Consider the following 22,229-nt stretch of genomic DNA (forward strand, 5'->3'; position numbering starts at 1 on the left):
ATATCCAACACACCAGTCTCAGTGGAATTTGTAACTGGAAGGTAGCGAGATTGCAGTCGATTATTATCCAGCGTGTGAGGACCACGAGCACATAACTGGTGCTTTCCTATTGCTTCTGAATTTTAGGTGCGGGTAGCAAGCAAGGTGTGGTGGTGGTGGATGTTAGTTAGCTGAAAATAGGCCATTTTCCATTAAGGTATCAGGCGATTAAGATTTTTGGAAGAAACATATTCTAATTAGAATAAACTCCTAGCCATAAACATATTTCTGTTCTTGCTGAGATTAAGCATTAAATTAAACAAATGCCCTTGTGTTTAATTACTGGGAGCAGGTTGCAGCTGTGAACAAGTATGACCCACCTCCCGAAGTGGTGGCTGCCGAAGATCACATGACTCACGTTATGTACAGCATGATGCAGCCACAGCGGATCTTTGATAGGTAACTTCATCTTCAGTTCACCTTCAGCCCTGTAGGTGGCGCTCAAGTAAAGCTCTTGCCAGTAGGGGACCTCCCCCCTGCCTCTCTCACCCTTCCATTTAGGTCTTTTCCTTTAAAAAACGGAAAAAGGGGGAAAAAACAACAACTATGTAACACGCCATGAGTGTCAAGATGGAAATTAGGCACATCTCGCTTGGCTGAGCAGATTATGAAATGAAGTTAGTTGCTCACCTCGAAGCTCCAAGACAGATTGCCCACTGCTCGGTTTCTTTTAAACAATCTGTCAGAGCAGATGGCCATTCACACCATAAATGAGAGACGCAAAAAACTCCATCAATATCCAGTGACGATTAAGAGCTCTCCGGAGGGTGATATGTGCTTGGAACGGTAACTTCTTCAGGCTCTCTTTAACTCTCTCCCTCCAGACTATTGGCATCTCATGGTGAACAAAATGGCCATCCATCCCTTTGAGGCTCGCAGCGTGGCTCGCAGAAGCCAGAAGAAGGACAGTCACAAAACATGCATTGATATAATAAAGGCCTCTGAATTAACTCCATCCTTTCCCCCAATAAGCCCCGAGTGCAATGCCAACCCATGACATTCTGCTACATCAGACAGTGCACCAAATGGCACCCTCTCCTCCCCTTTATCTATTTGTGTGCTAATATCACGCACCTAGTTCCCTCCTCCTTCCCAATCTCTGCCTGTTCCTTCTTTTCCTGTTAGGTAGGGGAAAGAAAAAGCAGCATGGCGAACATTTTGCCTTCCTCTGAAAGCCATCAGTGGGCAGAGGCAGATGTAGATCTAGTGTGATCCCATGCTCAGCTTCATTTCATTTGTGATGGGACTGGCCTGGGCTCACTTGTGCTAAAGGATGGTTGGAATGATGTTTCTAAGAGCATGGAAACTTGACATTTTAGCAAACATAATGTAGGTTGGGGTGCCATCACTGCAGATTGCTGGAATGCCCAAAATGTGATGTAAGCATCTTGTAAAGAGGATCACCATTCATTTATTTAATGGATTTAATGCCCAGCCTTCCACCATTTAGGTTCTGAAGGTGGCTTATAAAACGTTTGCATAAAGTTGTTTACAGCCATAGCAGGGGCAACTGTCAACAGACAGCTCTTCCCCCTAAATCCAAAGGGACAGACTCTCTCAAGCTATGCCTGGTGTCTGCTCAGGTTCTGCCCACGTTGGTGATAGGGCAAAGAACATCTCTCCGCAGAAGACCAAATACAGGTGTGCAGCAGATAAAAATTGGGTTAGGAAAATACAGTTGCTTTCAATTTTGTATCCCAAGGGGAGGGAGCTGCTGTTGCCTGGGGGGATGCTGGAAGGGTGAAGCTCAAGTCTTCATCCAAAGACAGGACCATCTGCCCACCAGTCTCCCATAGATCATCCCATGGAATAAAATGCAGTGAACAAACATCAAAATGTATAATAAATAATATCAGTAATAATAAACCTGAAAGCTGGTGTGCCGTAGTTAAGTTCCGGCAGATCAGAGAATTCTGCCTGAGCTCACTCCCCCCAGCGTGATCGATTTATCTGGCTTTAGAAAACAGCTGCATGGTTGTTACTGGTAGACATGCATGTGATTTCTCAGCCAGGGGGCTTTGCTTTGAGAAAGCATTACGGCAAATCCTCCAACTAGATAATACCTTTGCATTTGGACTGACCTGTCTCCTTTGCTGAAAAGCAATCATTAGAGTGTTTTTGCTTCTGTGTTTCCTGCCTTACACGGTTTCTTTGAGACTCAAAGGGGATTAGCGATGGTGGATTACATACAGGGCACCTGTGGGAGACTCTCGCATGCATATGCACACTGTGTATGCTGTTCGTGTGAGACACTTAGCGAAGCCTTACATTTCCTTCTCTCCATGCAGTACCCTGCCCAGCCTTGATGCTCCCTACCCTATGTTGGTGCTGACGGGACCCCTGGCCTGCTGGAAACGAGAACTTTGCCACAGGCTCTGTAGAAAGTTCAACAACTACTTCAGATACAGGTATATCAGGTGCATTGAGTGTTCATGAGCTTGCAGTGTTGCTGGAAATAAAACCACGCAGGTTTCCTTAAGAAGACAACACTTTATGGAAGGCAGTGAACACTGCTGCTCCTGCATGCTGCCTATTCTAGTCCCTCCCAATCTTAGAGTCAAACTCCGTATGACAGTAAACAGATCTGTGTCGCTTCCTCTCCTAGGTCTTTAGGAACAAAAACTAGCGGCACGGAGCTCAGTCCAGATTGGGACCACTGTGTGTTTGTGGGGGAAGAGTCCCCTTAGGATTTATGCCCATTTATCAAATATTACCAGATTGGGATGATAGTCTAAACCAAAGAAGAAGAACAAGTTAAAAGAAAGTTCTTCATAGTTTGTAAGGGAAAGTTGCAATCAATCCTTCCCCCTATGCATTTTATATAAATACTAGTATTTTTAAGCCCGTTATAATAACGGGCGCTAGCTTTCCCCCCTCTTTTAGCGTTCTTCCTTTCTATTGCCCCTTTTTTGTTTTCTTTTGTCCCTGTCTCTCTTCCTTTCTCTCCTTTCCTTCCTGTTCTTGCTCTCCTTTTCCTTCTCTCTCTCTCTCTTTTAAAAATATGTTTTATTCTTTTCGTTATCTTTTTCTCTCTTCTTTCTATAATGGGCGTGTTCTTTGGGGCTGGTGTTTTCTTTTGTGTGTGTTTTCCTTTTTCTCTTTTTCTATCTTTTGTTTTTCTCCCCTTGTTCTTCACTTTTATCTCTCTTATTTTCCTTTCCTCTCTCTTTGTTTATTTTGGTTCTTTTCTTTCCTTTCTCTCTCTTCTCTCTTTTTCCTTCTTTATTTCTTTTCCCCCCCTCTATAGTTCTGTCTCCCTCCCTCATTCCTTGTTTTGTCTCTTGCTGTCTGTCTGTCCTCTCCCCGCGATCGGTCTGTACGCCGCCCCAGCCGCCCGTAGTGCCGCTCGAAGAGGCGAGTCATCACCACCACCAGCAGTCGCCTCGTCGCGGTTCAGGGCAGCTGCTGGGGGAGCCGCCGCCTCCGGCTGAAGCGAAAGAGGGAAGGGAAGGGAAGCTCTGTCTGCGCTGGGGGCGGATTATTGTAGAGGCTGGCGGTAGCAGGCAGAGAGGTCGCAGCGCCAAGGGTGGAGGAGGAGAAGGAGGTCGGCCGCCGTCTGTGGGAACTTGAGCCACTTCGTCGTCGCCGCCAGGAAGGAGGAGAATGGGGGCTGCTGCTGATGGCGCCGTGTCCAGGGGGCGGCCGCTGCTGCTGTGGGCCGCCCTCTGCGTGCCCATGTGAATGCTGCCACCGCCGTCGACTGCCCGCCCGCCCTCCTAACTGCCGAGTCCTTAGCCCCGGCCCACGTCCGTCGGGCGTTGAAAGTCCTTAAAGTCCTCTTCCAGTCATTCTCCGGAGAGGATCTTTCATGGCTAAACTACATGTGACATGGGAGCCCATGAATAGATCCGTAGGACATATTTCCAGGGGAGGTGGGGGGGGGGTAGGGCAGGGCAGGCGGGGTACAAAGGCTGCAATCCCATACCCACTTACCTGGGAGTAGGCCCCATTGAATTCAGTAGGACTGACTCAATGCAGGGGTGACTGCCCCCCCTAAGCCCTTTGGACAACTATGCTTCCTACTTTTAAAAAAGAATTAAAACAGCTGGGATGGGCTTAACTGGATTGAGGCTATGGCTCTAGGGAAGGTGAGATCAACTGTTCAGTTTGTTATTGTAGTGGTTCTTACTCTAGCTCAGATCTTAGAACAGAAAGAAACTTACTTGCATGTTTTAGTTTAATAGACAATACTCTATATCAGCCCATCTGCCAGATTTATACCTTGCAAGTCAAACACTTAAAAAATAAAAATTAAATACAACACACATTAAATAAATTATCCATTTTGAAAGGCCTGGTTGGAATTTAGAAATAATTGAAAACTGGTGGGGATTTTCTTTGTGCTGTAAGTTTTCCAAGAACAGTGTAGTGTTTTATTTTCTATTTTATTCCCTCGTAAGTTTTATGCATATGGAGAAAAGAGAACTGAATCTTAGCAGAGCAGAAAATTGCTACCATAAAGCAAAGTTATATTTTAATTATTCAGTGGGGAGATTTCTGTAGGTTTAATGTTCATTCTTTAAAATTTCAAACATGCCACTTGTTAAAAATTTATTTTATGGAAGATGCTGGGCTGGTATGAATGTAAACATGGCCTTGCTATTGGAAGGAGGCTATAACGTGCTTAAACTTAAAAAAGATATGAAAAAGGAGGACATTCAGAACATCTGGTCAATGCTCAGAAACAAACTTTCAAGATTGGTATATTTATCAAATCCCTCGGGGGGGGGGAGACCAGGCTTTTGAAGTTTTAAACTTTATAGCGTCCACGTGTCTCATACGGTTCTCATTTGACACAGCTTAGGTTAAGGTGGTGCCCAAATGCCCCTCCCCAGGATATCATTGGAGCAGGAGAGTTTCTGTGCCTACGTTGATTGATTGTTTGGGGGCAATTTTGTTTGGTTGTACTGTACTTTTTGGGGGTGGTTGTTAAGAATGAAAGTAGCAGCAGCAGCAGCAGCAAAGAAAGGTGAGCCTTAGAGGTGGTTCTGAGGACCTTTCAAGCTCTTGGCTCAGCTCTAAAACATTTCTCTTCCCACCTCATTCATGATTTTATAAAACTTTGTCATGTAGCAGGTTGTGGAACAGGTTAGGGGAAGTGGGCGGGTGGGGTGGAGCGGCTGTGGTCCATAAAAATACTATCTCCCTTACCAGGCCCCCTGTGAGACAGTTGACTTATATTGAATGTGTATTTCTGAGGCTGGGAACTAGGGATAGGTTGAGGATTCTGTTGGGGTACCGTTTACCCCACTGCCCAACTGACGCCCTAACTGAGCTGACGGAGCTGGTCGCGGAGTTGGTGTTGGAGTCTCCCAGCCTCTTGGTGCTGGTGGACTTCAATATCCACTTTGGGGCTGGCTTGTCTGGTGCAGCTCAGGGGTTCATAGCAGCCATGGCAATTATGGGCCTATCCCAATTAATTTCTGAACCAACTCATGTTGCCGGCCACACACTCAATTTGGTCTTCTGTTTGGATCAGGGGGGTGTTCCGTGGGTGGGGGATCCGGGGGTTACCCCATTGTCATGGACGGACCACTACCTGGTTAAGGTTGGTATCATGGTCACAACCCACCCCTGCAGGGGTGATGGACCTATTAGAATGGTCCGCCCAAAAAGGCTGCTGGACCCAGTAGGTTTCCAAAAGGCCTTGGAGGGTTTTGATGTTAGTGCGGCTGGTGATTCTGTAGATGCCCTGGTGGGAACCTGCAATAGAGAACTCACCAGGGCAGTAGATATGATTGCTCCTAAGCATCCCTCCAGGCCTGCTTCTAAGACGGCCTCCTTGTATACCGAGGAGTTGCGGAAGCAGCTGGTAGGTGACTGGAATGCAAGTGGAGGAGAACTCAGCTCGAATCTGACAAGATGCAGCATAGAACCCATTTGAAGACTTAAGCGATGCATGCAGCAAAAAAGAGTTTTTGGCCATCGTGCATTGCGTCTGCACGTTTGCGTACAGTAGAGTTATTCCGGGTTGTGAGGAGTATAATCTCTGCTCCTTCTGCCTCATATCAGCTCCCTCAGATCAGCTCAAATCAGATACTCTGCTGTGACATCTTTAGTGGGTTCTTTGTGGATAAAATCTCCTGTATTCAGGCCAATGTGGACTCCACTATTTCTGCAGGGTCTGTGAGGGAGGTATCCAGTAATCCCTCTTGCAGTGTTAGGTTGGATCAGTTTCAATCTGTGACTCCTGATGACATGGACAAGCTGCTTGGAGCAGTATGGCCTGCCACTTGTTCTCTGGATCCTTGCCCAACCTGGCTGCTTCAATCTAGTGGAGAGATTGTTGGAGATGGCCTAGTTAATATCATAAATGCATCGCGAGAGGGTAGGGTGCCTCCTTGTTTGAAGGAGGCAATAGTTAGACTTCTTCTTAAGAAGCCTTCCCTGGATCCCGCAGTGATGGCTAGTTATAGGCCAATCTCCAATCTCCCATGGTTGGGCAAGGTAATCGAGAGGGTGGTGGTCAACCAGCTCCAGGCGGTTTTTGGAGGAAACTGATTATTTAGACCCATTTCAAACTGGCTTTAGAACGGGCTATGGGGTTGAGACAGCCTTGGTCGTCCTGATGGATGACCTTTACTGGGGAATCAACAGAGGGAGTGTGACTCTGTTGGTCCTCTTGGATCTCTGCGGCATTCGATACGATCGACCATGGTATCCTTCTGGGTCGCCTGGGGAAATTGGGAATAGGAGGCACTGCTTTGTAGTGGTTCTTTTCCAACTCTCGGGTAGATCCCAGATGGTGGAGCTTGGTGACAGTTGCTCCTCAAAGCAGAAGCTGTTATATGGAGTCCCCCAGGGCTCCATTTTGTCACCAATGCTTTTCAATATCTACATGAAACCGCTGAGTGAGGTCATCAGGAGATTTGGTGCTGGGTGTTATCAGTATGCTGATGACATCCAATTCTACTTCTCCCTTTCATCTTCAGGAAATGGTACTCATTCTCTAAATGCCTGCCTACAGGCAGTAATGGGCTGGATGAGGGAGAACAAACTGAAGTTAAATCCAAGCAATACGGAGGTGCTCATTGTGGGGACTCAGAATCTGAGGGGTTAGTTAGATCTTCCTGTGCTGGATGGGGTTACACTCCCCCAGAAGGAGCAGGTGCGCAGCTTGGGACCCAGGCCTCACCCTGGTATCTCAGGTGGAGGCCATAGCCAGGAGTGCTTTCTATCAGCTTCGGCTGATTCGACAGCTGCGCCCATTCCTTGAAGAGGATGACCTTCAGTGGTGCACCAGCTGGTAACCTCCCGGCTTGACTATTGCAATGCGCTCTACGTGGGGCTGCCTTTGTACATCGTTCGGAAACTTCAATTAGTTCAGAATGCGGCAGCCAGATTTGTCTTTGGGGTAACCTGGAGAGACCATATTACGCATGTTTTGAAACAATTACAAGCGGAGAAGCACATTAACTCATTGTTGTATGCTGATGATACTCTTATCCTGGCAAGAACACCTGTGGGTCTCAGACGTGCCCTGGGGGTATTGGCCTCCTATTGTAAAGGAAATCGTCTTGAAATTAATTATGCTAAAACAAAGATCATGGCCCTCGGTAAAAAACCTAAACATCACAATTGGAAAATTGATGACCACCCTATTCAGCAAGTTTCTACCTTCAATTATTTGGGGGTCCTCTTCCATGCCTCGGGCTCTAGGAAGCCACATGCTACCTATATGTCCCAGAATGCTCAAAGGAGTGCGTCCGCTATTTTCAGGTTTTTTTGGAGTAAGGGGGGGGTGTTTTACAACCTCTGCTATCAAACTTTTTCTTGCCAAATCTCTTGCTCAGCTTACATATGGTACACAGCTAGGGCCTTTATCTAGTTTTCAGCAGGTGGAAATAATTCAATCTAAATTTCTTAGAGCTGTACTTTCGACCCCCCTGTTGTGTCTCTAATGCCAGATTGAGACTGGAGACGGGTCTAGTGAAGGTGGAGGCTAGATATTGGATACTTACGATTTTTTACTGGATTAAAATCCATCACTCCCATGGTAGTTTAGTATTTCTCACATTACAAGATTCATTTCATGCCTCCTGGGAACGCAGAATACTTACTAAACTGGCAACATTGGGGTTGCTTCCGCTTACCCTGCTCAAAATGGAAGTATCACAAGCCCGTGCCTTGGTGAAACAGAAAATATTAAGTGGCTGGCTTTTGTGCAGCAGCTCGAAGATTGCGCCAGTTTTTAATTAACAGTCCTAGTGCTGCTCTATAACCTTTCAGTTATAACATTGTTGATGGGTTAGACTGTTGACTTGTTGTTGTTGTTTTTTAATTATTTATATTTTAATTGTATTTCCCCCCTCTTGTGCTGGTCGTAGACCATAATAAACTTTGAATGGACATTGGCTGACGATATGTTTCTGGGCAAAATACAAAGTGCTGGTTATTACCTTTAAAGCTCTGAACAGCTTAGGCCTGAGTTACCTTAGAGAGCGCCTTCTTCTGCGTGATCCCCACCGCACATTAAGGTCATCTGAGGAGGTTCGTCTCCAGTTACCACCAGCTCATCTGGTGGCGACTCGGAGGTAGGCCTTCTCTATAGCTGCCCGGGGCTGTGGAATGAGCTCCCTGCGGAAATCTGTAATTTGAATTCTCTATTAGTTTTCAGGAGAGCCCTTAAAACGTATCTGTTTGGCCTGGCTTTCCAGTGCTTTTAGATCGGTTTTAATATTTTAACCTGGTTCCAGGGTTTTTAATTACTATGGTTGTTTACTTGTTGTTTTAAAATGTTTTAAAATTGTTAATTGTTGTTATATTGTTTTAAATTTTTATTTTAGCTCTTTACTATTTTAATAGATTGTTTTAATTGTAAACCGCCCTGAGCCATTTTGGAAGGGTGGTATAAAATTCAAATAAATAAATAAATAAATAAATAAATAATGTACGTACAAACACACACACAACCCTTAAAGCCTGAGTGCATGTATGATGACTGACTGACTGACTGATTGATTGATTGATTGATTGATTAAGCCCTGCTAACTTGGCAAAGAGGCACCTTTTACCATGGTGATTCTCTTTATTGAGCAGGGGGAGAGTAACTGGCCCTATCCACCCTCAGCACAGCACGTCCAGTGATTGTTGCCAGTGTCTATCTTGTGTTTCTTTTAAATTGTGAGCCCTTTGGGGGGACAGGGATCCATCTTATTTATTTGTTATTTCTCTGTGTAAACCGTCCTGAGCCATTTTTGGAAGGGCAGTATAGAAACAGAATAAATAAATAAACAATAAATACATAATTTTTATATATATACCACCTGACTTGACACTAGGCGGTTCACAAAAATAAACACAATAGGAACATTATAAAACCAACTATTATACAACAGTTACAATTTTTAAAATATTCAAAGATTACAGCAATTTAAAAATTTAAACAGCAATTAAAAATTTAAAACATTCAGAGATTACTAAAAGCCTGGCCAAAAAAGTATGTCTTAAGGGCTCGTTTAAAGGCTGGTAAAGACATTAAGCCACGAATGTCTATAGGGAGCCCATTCCACAGCCCAGGAGCATCTATAGAAAAGGCCCGCTCCTGAGTTACCACCTAGGTGGCCAGATTTGGCTTTAAAAGAGCGAAATTCTGGCTTACAGCCCATTTGACTCACGAGTATACCCCTTAGGTTCTGGCAACCCACCAGACAAGCTGGTGCTATATGGAGATGGACCTCTCTTGATCATCTTAATGTGCAGTGGGGGTCATGCAGAAGAAGGCACGCTCCCAAGTAACCCTGCCCTAAGCCATTGAGGGCTTTAAAGGTAATTACCAGCACTTTATATTGCCCAGAAACATATTGGCAGCCAATGCAGTTGCTTTAAAACAGGCATAATATGGTCTCTCTGACCAATCTAGCTGCTGCATTTTGAACCAACTGAAGTTTCCAAACTACATACAAAGGCAGCCCCACATAGAGCACATTGCAATTAAGCCTAGAGGTTACCAGAGAGTGTACCACAGTTCGGAGATCTTTATCGATTGATTTGATTGATTTATTTGATTTATATACTGCCCTTCCAAATGTCTGGCTCAGGGCAGTTTACATCAAAAAAAAAGTCCTACTGAGACAATGAGATTTACTCCCCCAGTTTTAGATTATAGCCTTAGTCCTTCCCTTCAAGCTCTTGAATGGCTGAAAACAGTGTGTGGTTTCTGTGTTGCTTATCTTTCAGTCCCTGCCACACCACAAGGGGTGCTTATTTTGGAGAAGAAAACCGATTAGACTACTATTTTGTGTCCCAGGAGGAGTTTGACAAAATGGTGAATATGGTAAGGAGTTTACTCATTTCCCTTTTGGCTTTGGGGGGGAAATGCCTGTCCGACCTGCTCATTTTATGGGAACAGCAGTCCCCTTGGCACTTGAGCTATCAGGGAAAACTGCAATTGTGCATCTCGCTTGCTTGGATGATAAACAATGAACGCATGCATTCGATAGCTATTAATCTGCCCAGTTGTTCCTTATGTATTTAGCAAATCTATATACTGCCCCAAACTCATGCAGTTTACAGTAAAACAACACAGATTAAAAACAACGTGAAAAACAGTAAAGCAGTTAATTAGTAAGTGCTTTAATTACTTGGGCACTTCAGCTTACTTTTATAGGAGTTTTGCTTCCCACTCTGGGTGAAGGTTGAGCACAGTCCTGCACATAAGCCACATATCTGCATTTTGAATCTGCTTTTACTGTCTTCTAACATCCCAGAAAACTCCAGTGCACCTCAACATGCAGCAGGGCCCTGTTGAGTCACAGGAGTACTTGCAGCCAGCCAGCCTGTTGTTTGTCACCTCCATGCCCTGCTGGTGAGCTTCACAGAGGCACCGGGCTGACTGTTGCTGGAAACCAAATGCCAGCCTAGATGATCTGACCTGGCAAGGCAATTCTTCCTGCCTTGTGCTCTGACCTTTGTTGGAAGCATCATGCTTCTTCATGACTTGTCCCCTTAGCTAAGCGGGGTCTGCCCTGGTTGCATATGAATGGGAGACTTGATGTGTGAGCACTGGAAGAGATTCCCCGCAGGGGATGGAGCCGCTCTGGGAAGAGCATCTAGGTTCCAAGTTCCTTCCCTGGCATCTCCAAGGTAGGGCTGAGAGAGATTCCTGCCTGTGAGAGAAGCTGCTGCCAGTCTGTGAAGACAATACTGAGCTAGATTAGGAGAGGAGAGCTGGTCTTGTGGTAGCAAGAATGACTTGTCCCCATAGCTAAGCAGGCTCTGACCTGGTTGCATATGAATGGGAGACTTGATGTGTGAGCACTGCAAGATATTCCCCTCAGGGGATGAAGCTGCTCTGGGAAGAGCAGGAGTTTTCAAGTTCCCTCCCTGGCAGCATCTCCAAGATAGGGCTGAGAGAGATTCCTGCCTGCAACCTTGGAGATGCCGCTGCCAGTCTGTTCAGACAATACTGAGCTAGCTGGACCAATGGTCTGACTCAGTATATGGCAGCTGCCTATGTTCCTATGTTCACAGAAGCTATGGGGGAAGCCTACACATTTCCTTGGCTCTCCATATCAGCCAGACTTTGTTCTTTTCATTACAGGGGAAATTCATTGCAACTTTCAAATACAGTGGCTACAGTTATGGGCTGGGCCGAGACACGATTGAATCCATTGCTCGGGAGGGCCTGGCAACCTGTGTCCATATGGAAATAGAGGTAAGGATATCCTGCCCATTTTGGGTGGTGTAAGTTAAACTTGCATAGCTGGATGCTGTCCTCTCCGATTGCAGCAAGTGCTAAACATGGTGAGTTTTGGGCCTGGGGTGAGGATGTGCAGGGCTCAGGTTGGGTGGATGAGAAGCAAGAAGCCCTGGAGACAAAGCCTTGCTGGAGCCAGGTTGCAGAGAGGCACGTACCAGCAATTGCTGGCTCTCCCTTGAGCCCTGCCTGGCCTGGCCTGGCCTGGCCTGGCCTGGCCTGGCTTGATGATGTTTGAACCTCGGTTCCAACAGTGACAAAACCTCAGGAAGCCTTCATTCTCTTAAGGACACAGGCCCCAAGCTGCTTACAGGTACTTTGGAACTTGACATGAGCCCAGCTGGATCAGGTCAAGGGTCTTTCGAGTTTCTCACTGTGCCCAACCAGATGCTTCCAGGCAGTCCACAAGCAGGGCATGAAGGCAGCCCTAGTCCAAACATGGATGTTCTCTGCTTCTAAGCCACCTCTGATCATAACAATGACATTCTGGGGGAGTGAGGAGGTGATGAGAGAGGGGGCTTCTTCAGAGAGCATTTAGTGGCCCCTCTTCTGCACCCACCCTCCTCTGGACCCACAGGGGCTCTCTAAGATGACTTCTCTGCTTCCTATGGGCTCAGGGGTCAAGAGCTGTCCTTCATCTCTTGGCTCGTATTCATCCCTTGCTAGCTTTGCATCTTTTAACCCTCTGCTCTCTCTCTCTCTGTTGTCAAACTGTAGGTGTCTGTCTCCTTGGGGTAGCGGTGTGTGTGTGATGGGAGAGAGAGAGGGAGAGGGAGAGATCTTTTGTCAGGCTTATTTTTACTTTCGACACAATGAAGCATGTTTGCATATGCTGATGGCATGTCCTCCAACATTTCACAAATGAAAACAGAGACATGCTTGTCAAACCCCAATTCTCATACTGGAAATCTCTACCTGAGCTCTCCCGCCCCCAACAACTACACATTGCTGAAGATTCAACTCCTCCTCTTCCAGGCTGCATTCAGTCACTCTGCAGTTATCTGTTTATCACTGATTTTCAAGGCCAGGCAGGTGCTTGTTCACTAGAAAAGCCATATTGTTCTATAATAAGTCATTGTGGGTTTTCAACTTTGCGTCCCCAGATGTTGGACCATGACTCCCATCATCGGCAGCCACATTGGACAAAGACCGTGATGGGAGTCGCAGTTCAGCAACGTCTGGGGATCCAAGGTTAGGAACCCTGCCATAGGATATGAATAGTCTATAATATTCCTTAGCGATGGTAGTGTTTGAAACGGCTCACTGTGCAGGGCTGTTCTCCTTAGTCTCCATGTGCCTGTGTTTGCATGCATGTACCCAGGAAACAAATGTTTCCACTCCTCACTGAAGATTTAATTTCTAGAGAACCTGGGGAGGGAGCTGAATCCCGAATGACAACTCTAGCAACTCATCCTAAACAGTTTAGCACCCCTCCCCCCACCAACCCAAAGCCAAAATGGGCTGTGATGTATCTCTGACAGGTAGATCAGAACAGAAGGAAACCAGGAGAGTGGGAACACCTGTGATGTTTCTCTGCAAATAATAATAGAGCAGATGCAAATAGAAGTGATTCAGACTCAAGCTATATGTGGCAGTTGCAGGCCCATATCTCCAAACATGCCTCTGCCTCGATCATATCTTGTGGCATTGAGTGGGGAGAGCAAAATTCAGGTTTTGGAATGCCCAACCCTTCTCCACTCTTAAACTCCATGGTCCGTCCCCTAAAGACCCCTTTCCCCATCTGGGCTATGATACCAGAAGTGAATCCAGCTGCAAGAAAAGCCGGCAAGGAGGAGCTGTGGAGAGGAATCATGGCAGGTGGGGGAGGGTTCTTCACTCTCCACCCCAAACATTTTGAACCTCCGCCCCCAGTTTAGACACAACTGAGACAGGACATTTGAGGATGGATTTGCCATTGCCCCAAATAGTTTGGGCCTCGGGATGTTGTAACCACTGTTTATGAATAAAAAGTAACTCCACTGGAGTGGGTGAGGGCCCAGCAACACTCACACACCTACCATCTGTTGGAGCCAGCATCCAATGGCACTACAGACCCCTATGGCCTGTGCTCTGTAGCCATTGCCCATGTTTCTAGCTGTAGCTGAAGCCCTTTTGCTGATCCTTGGGATCATAATCACTGCCTCACTTCAGAGGTTTAAGATCTTTGTAGAGATCCGGAGTTTCAAAGTCTGGCTCATCACCAAAGATTGGGGGTCCCGAGTTTTACACTGCTGGTCAAGCAAGGCTTAATGCTCTTGTGTGGAGTTGGGATGCTGAGTAGGGCGGAGCTATAAGACCCACAGAGTTTGGGGAAAAATGCTGACTGAGCACCTTCTCTCTCAAAGGGTGTGAGAAGCTTGAAGAATTCCTACTTTGAACCTCGTTACATCCTGTTGATCCCAGTAAACAAAGAGAAGTATGGAGGGCACCTGCGGAGGAAGGGGTTGTTCAGTAGGCCAGAGATCGAGGAAGCTGTCCGTAGGGTGGACATGTACGTCAAAGTGAATGAGGATTTCCCAGGGTTCTTTGATGCGGTCATCAGTGTTGGTGAGTCAATCACTTTGGTACAGGGGACTTGATTTCCTGGGCGATGACCATAGAGTCTTCTTCTGACACATAACAGAGGATGTGGAGACTGTGATGGACACCATGGTGAGCCCCATAATCTCTTCCTCTACAGAGTATACTAAGGGGGTTGCAAAGAAATTTCCAGAGCACGAACCAATTCTCAAGGGATTCTGCCAACAGGCTCATCATAAGGTCACACAGAGTTTGGCCAGTGGTCCACCAAGTTCAACAACATGTTTGCTGTGAGGAAGTTCCCAAGCAGGAACCTTTACAACGGTGGGGTTCTCAGGGAGCTTATGGTGAAGGGACCTGGGCCACCTGAGAGATATTGAACTAGAGTTCTACACACTTGCAGTTCCAGTTGCAGGGAAAGAGAAGGGGACTCAGTTGGCACTCTAGGTGAAGCTGTGCAGGAACAGCTCCACCAGGAACAGTCACTTAGATGAAGTGACTTTCAATATTGGAGGTTATATTGGAAGTACATTGGAATCCAAGTTTTTTTTTTTTTTTAAACATCTTAAAATATAACAGGCAGGATTAGAGTCTCTCTTTTGCCACAGTGCTTTGTAGTCATCATGCCTCCTGCCCAAAATAACATCCCTGTGGTCACTGAATGGGCCTGCTTCTGCCCCTGGTGGAATAGATCTCTTGGGGGAAGGAAGAAAATGACAGAGCTGCCATTCAGTGGATGAGTGCCATTGGCTTGGTTGAAGAGAAGCATGAGATTTAGGTCTGCCCCCACCACTCAGAATGCAGCTGCCAAGGTTCTCTCTGGGACTGTTCCCTCAGAGCTTTAAATGTGATTTTTATGGAGTTTTGTTGTATTTTAACTTTTGAAAACCGCCTTGGGATGCCTTATGAAAGGTGGCATAAAACTGAACAATGAATAAATAAACAAATGACATCACATCACAGTTTGACCAGATGTTACAGGGGAAAGGGGAAGAATTAGCCATAAGGCCACCACTTTTGGTGACACTCCTGTGTTTTCCAGATCCACAGAGGAGAGGATGGTTCTGTGGAATCTCCAGAGACAGCACACCTCTGCATACCAATTGCTGGTGGGAGGGCAACAACAGGGGAGGGTGTTGTCTTTGTGGCCTGCTTGCGGGCTTCCCAGAAGCATCTGGTTTGGCCACTGCGGGCAACATAAGAGCCCATCTGGATAAGACCAATGATCCATCCAGTCCCTCATTCTTGGTAAACTTTTGTTCTGATCCAGCTGGGCTCTTGCATTCCATGATTTCGGATTCTGCCCTGAGGTGTAGATGCAACACAGTGGGGCAAAAGCTGCACTGGGAAAGTGAGCTGAGACACTGGTTCCACTAGCAGCCGAGGCTTTCTTTCACCCTGGAATGTGGCCCTTACTATGTGTGTGCCTCTCCTTCTTCTCTCCAAATGTTCACCCTCTCTCGTGCAGATGATTATGACGAAGCCTTCACCAAGCTGAGCCACCTCATTGAAGAATTCCTGGGACTGATACAGCCTTCAGAGTCTGAGATCACCGTTCCTGTACCCAATAACAATCTGCTTTCAGGTACGATGCCTGACATTGCAGAACCATCAGTTGTGAGCTAGCAGCCACTTGGCTTGCACTGAATCAGTGGATGGATAAATCACCACAGAGTGCTTGCTTCTTGAGGCCAGATGATGTTAAGTGCATCATCTCAGAGCCAGGGGCCTGCCTTGCAAGTAGCAGCTGTATGGGACTGTGACGAGAATCAGGACCACAGCATGGAAGTTAACCTGGCACTATTTTCCCACCAAAAATTACTCCTTCTGAAACTGCTAATAAACACCATAGGTGCCAATGTAGCAAATGGGCCAATTTTCATCAGGAAAAAAATGCTGAAGTAAAGGGTTAAACATCTCCCAACTCCCTACCATGGCCCCAATCCAGATCACAGCCCCACACAACTGCTTCTTGTAAGTAAAGGAAGCCTCTAACTACATCATGATGCATTTAACAGTACATGTATTTGTCCCTTAGAAGTCTTAGTACTCACCATTGAAAGAAGGAGTTCTGCAATAGTTAGACTTCCCAAATATCTGGCTTTGCAGACATTGTGTAAAAATGCCGTGGACACTGCAAGCTGACACCTGCAGAAGAGATCAGGAATAAGTGTGCTTATATGCCATTTCTTCCTGACAGTATCTATCTGGTGCATAAAAGATGCAGGTTTCTTTGCCTGCAGTGTAGGTACCTTTGGTTGTGATCAACATTCCCCCTCCTCTGCCAGCTGCAGCCAGTGGTTTGGGGTGGGGAAATGTATCATGCCTTTACATCACAAGTCACAACACAGATAAGTGCCTAAATGTTATGTGGAGAGAGGTACAGAGAACTCTTCATGGGCTGCCATTTTGGAGGCAGTAGTCTTACATTGGGCAACACATCTCATGCTGTTCTGATGCACTGCATCTCAGCATCCGTCTTCTTGGAAGGGCCCCATAACACTTGGTTCTCATTAAGTTGAGGAATGCCAGTTGCCACCATTTTTCAAGGAAATGCCCTTCTTGGGGAAAGCCTAGGAAAAATCTCTCTCTGGTCTTTTAGAGGCATGAACTGACACAGGTCCAGAAGGAAGGATTTCAGCTTTGCATCCTGGATAGTTAGATCTACATCATGGACTGTTAGCACCTCATCATGGCATGATGGCATCTCTTTGTACATTCCTGAATATATACACTATTTTGTTTTCTCAGTGGAAAGGCATTGTGGTTGCTGCCTGCCTAGTTTTAATCCATAAGGGGAGAGCCTTAGGACAACACCAGCGAAGTGTAGCTGCCTGTGGAAGATGGGAAGATAATCAGTGAGCTGAGAGCTGGTGAGAGTTTGCACGAGCTTGTAGAAGGAGCAGATGACAGAGAGTTAGACTCAGAGAAGGCCAAAGTACAAAAGAGGAGGAAACTGCTAAGGCTTCAGGGTTGGGAACAGGAATAGTGGAACACCACAGGACACACCAGAAGACAGAGGGTCAAAGCAAGTAGGGAGAAGGAATGTAAGGGGACAGAAGAACAAGAGGAAGGTCAACATCTCTTGTGTTTACTAGGGGCCCTGAAACCTTGGTCCCGAGATGTTGTTGGACTACAATGCCCATCAAATAGCCAAAGGTCATTGTGGCTGACAATGATTGGAATTGTAGTCCAGCAACATCTGGGGACCCAAGTTTCAGAACCCCTGGTATATATGGCAGAGTTTCCAGACTCTTTTCCTCTGGGGAACCCTGATTTGCATGGTTGATGCCAGAGCACCCTGACTGGAAGCCTTTCTCCCCTGACAATGGAAGGATCCTCAGCAGAAAGACTTCTTCCAACAGGCTTATGGACATGTGACCCCAAAGTTCACAACAACTCCAATTGCTTTTTGATGCATGAGAATGGCCAAGGGGGAGGAAACACAAAGATGAAAGGTTCTTCGCCTCATCATTGCCATGATCTGCCATAAACCATCTGATGTTCCTTGAAGGGGCTCTTAATGGCCGTTAATGTCTTGCGGTCCTGTCAATTGGTGCTTCCTTGCCAGTCACAGCAACTTCATTAAGAGTGCTGAGTTTGGGCAATTCTGCTGTCCATAAAAGTAACTTTGAAATTTACTATGCCTCATTAAATTCATTTAGAGGTTCATTTGTAGGTGTTTCAAATCAATGTAACAATCCTATTTTGGGAGAGATTGCTTCTTCCCTTATGGACAAGGCAAAATTGTTTTATTAAAACATTTTAAAAAATCTTGCCTCAAGGTTGACTCTTAATATGCAATAAGACTGTAATGGAGGAGGATTGACTGTGTGATATAATAGCAGTCTATTAAATCTTTCCTCTCTTTTAATGAAGAAACATTCAAGAGCTTTTGCTAATGGAGAGAGAGAGAGAACGAGATCAGTTTTTTCAAGGAGCTGAAAGTGTAGCAATAAGAGTTGTCATTGCCTGTGGTCAGGTCCAGCCTAAGACTTTTTCTTGGCAGAGGTGAAAAATCCAAATGGCGCTCCTCCTTCCCAGTTAATTGAAATAAGGCACAATTAATTGGCATGAGGACATTTCAGATTCCATTGAAATGTATCTGTGCACATGCTATTCATTTCAGCGGGGCTTGTGCAGGAGAACCTGACAAGTGGATTGTGCCTGGGATGGATCAAAGCTCTCTTGCTTCCCATGCTGCTGCCATTAGTTGGTACCCAGAATCTTCTGCCTGGGATGGCCACCTCACTTGACTCTTCGGACAACCATTTGTCCGGCCGTCATTGCTGGCCAAACAGGTTGGGCAGGCTTTTGAAGTCCAACAAGTTGCAAAACCTGTTTCACCAGGGATGTAAGTGGGACGAAAGAGGCAAAGGTGTATGACAATCATAACAGTTCTGGAAAATTATTATTTGTCACCAGGCTAGTATCCAAAGTCCTGTGGGGAGTTCTCTTCCATGAACCCCCATTGAATGCGAGGTACAAGCACCTGGCGATGTTCTTCTGCAGCTTTCATTCATCCTAGGGGAGCTTATGAGGGAGAGGTTGCTCCTGCTGCTGCTGAGAAATGTCCTAATTTGTAGTGGTCCCAAATATGAAACCTTTCAGGGAGGCTGCTCACAGTCGGTGGAGGGGCCAAGAGAAGAATGGAGAGAGAGGCTTTCCCTCCAGCAACCACAAATTATTGCAATTCCCTACTTGTCTCTGTCATTATACTTAGCATTAGTGTAGCTCTTTATACAGCCAGACTTCACCCAAGGGGTCAGACCTGGATATATCAAGATCTCCTTGCCCTTCAGTGCCCTTTTGCCAGTGCAGGGAACAACACATCAGGAGAGAAGTGGCTGAGAGATGGCAGAGATGGCTTGACTTCTGGGCTGGGGGCTGGCCCTTTAAGGATCCACACTCTGCAGCAGAGGGTGGAGCATGTGAGAGGAAGTCAGGGCTAAGAGCCATCAAAGGGCTCAATCAGAGGTGGCACTGCATTGGATCAACTTGCTCCCTTGGAACTCTCCAAGGTCCTGCAGACTTGCCTTGCAGATGGACAGGATGGGCTCATAACTGTGCTACCAGCTGCTTGCTTGTGAAGCAGTGACCCTGTGGATGTGGGTGACGCGCAGCTACAGGTTAGGCAGCCTTTCAGGTCAGAATCCCTGCAGCAACCAGGATACGAGTCGGCACTGAGTGATCTCAGTAAGTGAGGCATGAAGCTAAAGCTCAGAATGTGTAAAGCTGCCAAAAATCAGCATTATCCTTTGGGTAGGAAAACCCATGGACAAAACATGAAGCTCCTCAATTCCCCTTCCACCCCCAGCTCCACATACCTGTGACCTCACAGTTGCTCCGCTAGGAGAGAGAGGAGGGGCTGCCGAACACGACCTGGAGAGCTCAGTGGCAACAAGGGACTTGGATGTAGGGACCTGATAATGGGGGCGGGGGGAGAAGGAGTCGGAGGCCTGCATCAAGGAGAGATGGGATGAGTTAGGAGGCAGAAGGAGGCAGAGGCCCAAGGGAAAGAGGCAGGGCAGCGGCAGGGTCCAGAGGCTGGAGGCCGAGCCAGCTCGGAATCTGCCAGAATGAAGTGTCGGGAAGAGGAGGAAATAAACCAGACCCCCGCTGATAGCTTAAAACCTGAAAACAGAAAGAAGGAATTTCCAAAAGAAAAAAAGAGGAAAGGATCATGTTTCCTTTCACTCATCACAACGTTAACCCAGATCAGCTCTGGGAGGGGGGGGTACTTGTTCCTCTGAAGGTAAGTGAGAATCTTCCAGGGGGCTTCTGCTGCCTGCCTCTAATAGAAGATGGGGACAGGGAACATTTGCTCAAAATCACAAATGATGAAGGGGCTGCATTCCCCCCACCCACCCCCGCCAGCAGGTCAGTAAATTCATTGGCTCACATACAGAGAGACGTGACATGAAATGCAGGGTTCACATGTTTCTTTCCTAGGCAGCCCCCTAAGCTTCCTGAAAAGCCCTTATCAAGGTTTGTGGAACCCTCAACAACATTGGTAAAAGATTAAATGACCTGCTCTCTCTTAGTTCCTAGCAAGACAGCCTCAGCAGTTCAGAAAGCAGCAAGTGGTGTCAAAGGAACTGATGGAGTAGTACCATCACCCACCCCCGATGAGTTCATGGACTGCTCATCCAGAAACTACTCTTCCAGAATATCAGCCAAACTTTCAGCAGAGAAAACAGAAGTGGTAAGTAAGGGGAAAGTATTCCTATGATTAATCATACCTCAGAGCCTTGCACATGATCATATGGGGATAGCTGTGGGGTAAAGAGCTCCTACCCTGATCTCAACAGACAAGCAGACTCTCTTGTTTGGGTCTGTAAAACACCCAAACAATCCAGGCGGCTGTGATCTCCATTTTCAAAATTGGGAGCTAGATCCTCCTAGGATTGAAAGAGCTATCCCAGCATGCATTGTGCTACCAGGAGACCGGAAACCCTCATTACATCATCAGCTGCCCCCTGATTGACCACGAAGGTCATTGCTAGTAAAGGACCTATGGAAGGCATTGCTAAAATGACCATAGAGTGTGCTGTGCAGAGCAGCATTCACAGATGTGAGCCCCTGTAGCCACAGCACTCTGTTACAAATATGGCCACTCGCTCCCGATGATTCCAAGAAATGGCAAATGCACCCACACGATCAACACACTGAGGCAGGATGGCTGCTATTTTCATCCTACTTCAGTAAAGAACAAGGTACAGGATCTGCACTACCCACATTTGAGCAAGCTGGGTTGGAAGGATGTGACCTCAACTCACGAGCCTGCAAACCTGGATTCCATTTCTCCTACCTTAATTTTGATAATTGCGTGAATAGCCCTCTAAAGTCTTGATTTCCCACATGGAACCCTGTTCAGCAATGTAAATGAACACATCTCTATTATTTTCTCCAACGCCACTGAAAAGAAAGAAAAACATAACATAAGAACAGCCCTGCTGGATCAGGCCCAAGACCTATCTAGTCCAGCATCCTGTTTCACACAGTGGCCCAGCAGATGCCTCTGGGAAGTTCCTAGGCAAGAGCTGAGGGCATACCCCTCTCCTGCTGTTGCTCCTCTGAAACTGGTATTTTGAGGCACCTTGCCTCTTAGGCTGGAGATGGCCTATAGCCCTCAGACTAGTAGCCATTGATAGACCTGTCCTCCATGAATTTATCTAAGCCCTTCTTAAGGAGGTTGGCAATTTAACATTTGAATTCTTTAAGGACTCTTGGGTAGATGCCATCTGGCCGTGGCGATTCATTAATTTTTGATTTAACACATTTAAATAAAGTCAATGGAAGGAAGTCAAGAATTGTTCTTACCTGATCTGACTCAGAGGAAAGGTGTCTGTGTGGGCCTGTACAATTCCTCAAGTGGGGCGGGAGAACCTCAGCAGACCAAAACTCCAAGACAAATGATGAGGTTGCAGGCACAATCCTAATTTTTAATTAGGAGATGCATGTGCCTGCCAAGAATGTATACTTTCTCTCAACTTAAGCTTTTCCTCTCCAAGCAAAGGACAGTTCAGACAAGTAAAAAAGAAGATGGCATTCATTTCTCTTCTAATATCTCTTTATTTGTCTATTAACATACAAAATAAATTTTGGCACTAGGCCAAGGCACATTACTTAGAAAAGTACAAAAGCATTGGCATGATGTCAAGGTACATCACTTAAATAAGAGGTTTCCAGTTTCAAGAAGATAGTAGTAGTAGCAAATATCAAAAGAACCCCAAAAGCAAGCTTCAGAACAAAAATCTCTCTCTCTCTCTCTCTCTCTCTCTCTCTCTCTGAGGGCGTGCTAAAGAAAAGCTTGCAGGATTGTCTTCTCTGTCCCAGATGTCTTCAAACGTGCTTCAGTATCCACTCAAGATGTTTCCCTTCTCTGCCCAACACACTTCAGGCCTTAGTTAAAGGATTTCTCTGTCTCTTTCCCTCCCCGCAATTCAGAGTGAAAGTCTGGTGCGGATGA

General features: G+C 46.3%; 1 protein-coding gene across 4 annotated transcripts in view; it reads left to right on the forward strand.

Annotated features, from left to right (window-relative positions):
* The window catches only part of LRGUK (leucine rich repeats and guanylate kinase domain containing), a 78,401-nt gene that overhangs the window by 37,218 nt on the left and 18,954 nt on the right, over positions 1-22,229 (forward strand). For all 4 annotated transcript variants that reach the window (XM_053255626.1, XM_053255629.1, XM_053255627.1 and 1 more), the window contains 7 exons: positions 332-438; positions 2,328-2,447; positions 10,219-10,315; positions 11,582-11,695; positions 14,083-14,284; positions 15,726-15,842; positions 20,302-20,462. In XM_053255626.1, the coding sequence (XP_053111601.1) occupies positions 332-438; positions 2,328-2,447; positions 10,219-10,315; positions 11,582-11,695; positions 14,083-14,284; positions 15,726-15,842; positions 20,302-20,462 (918 nt within the window). The remainder of the gene's footprint in view (positions 1-331; positions 439-2,327; positions 2,448-10,218; positions 10,316-11,581; positions 11,696-14,082; positions 14,285-15,725; positions 15,843-20,301; positions 20,463-22,229) is intronic.

This window comes from Hemicordylus capensis, chromosome 5 (genome assembly GCF_027244095.1).
Source record: "Hemicordylus capensis ecotype Gifberg chromosome 5, rHemCap1.1.pri, whole genome shotgun sequence".
In the NCBI taxonomy this organism is placed as follows: Eukaryota; Metazoa; Chordata; class Lepidosauria; order Squamata; family Cordylidae; genus Hemicordylus; species Hemicordylus capensis.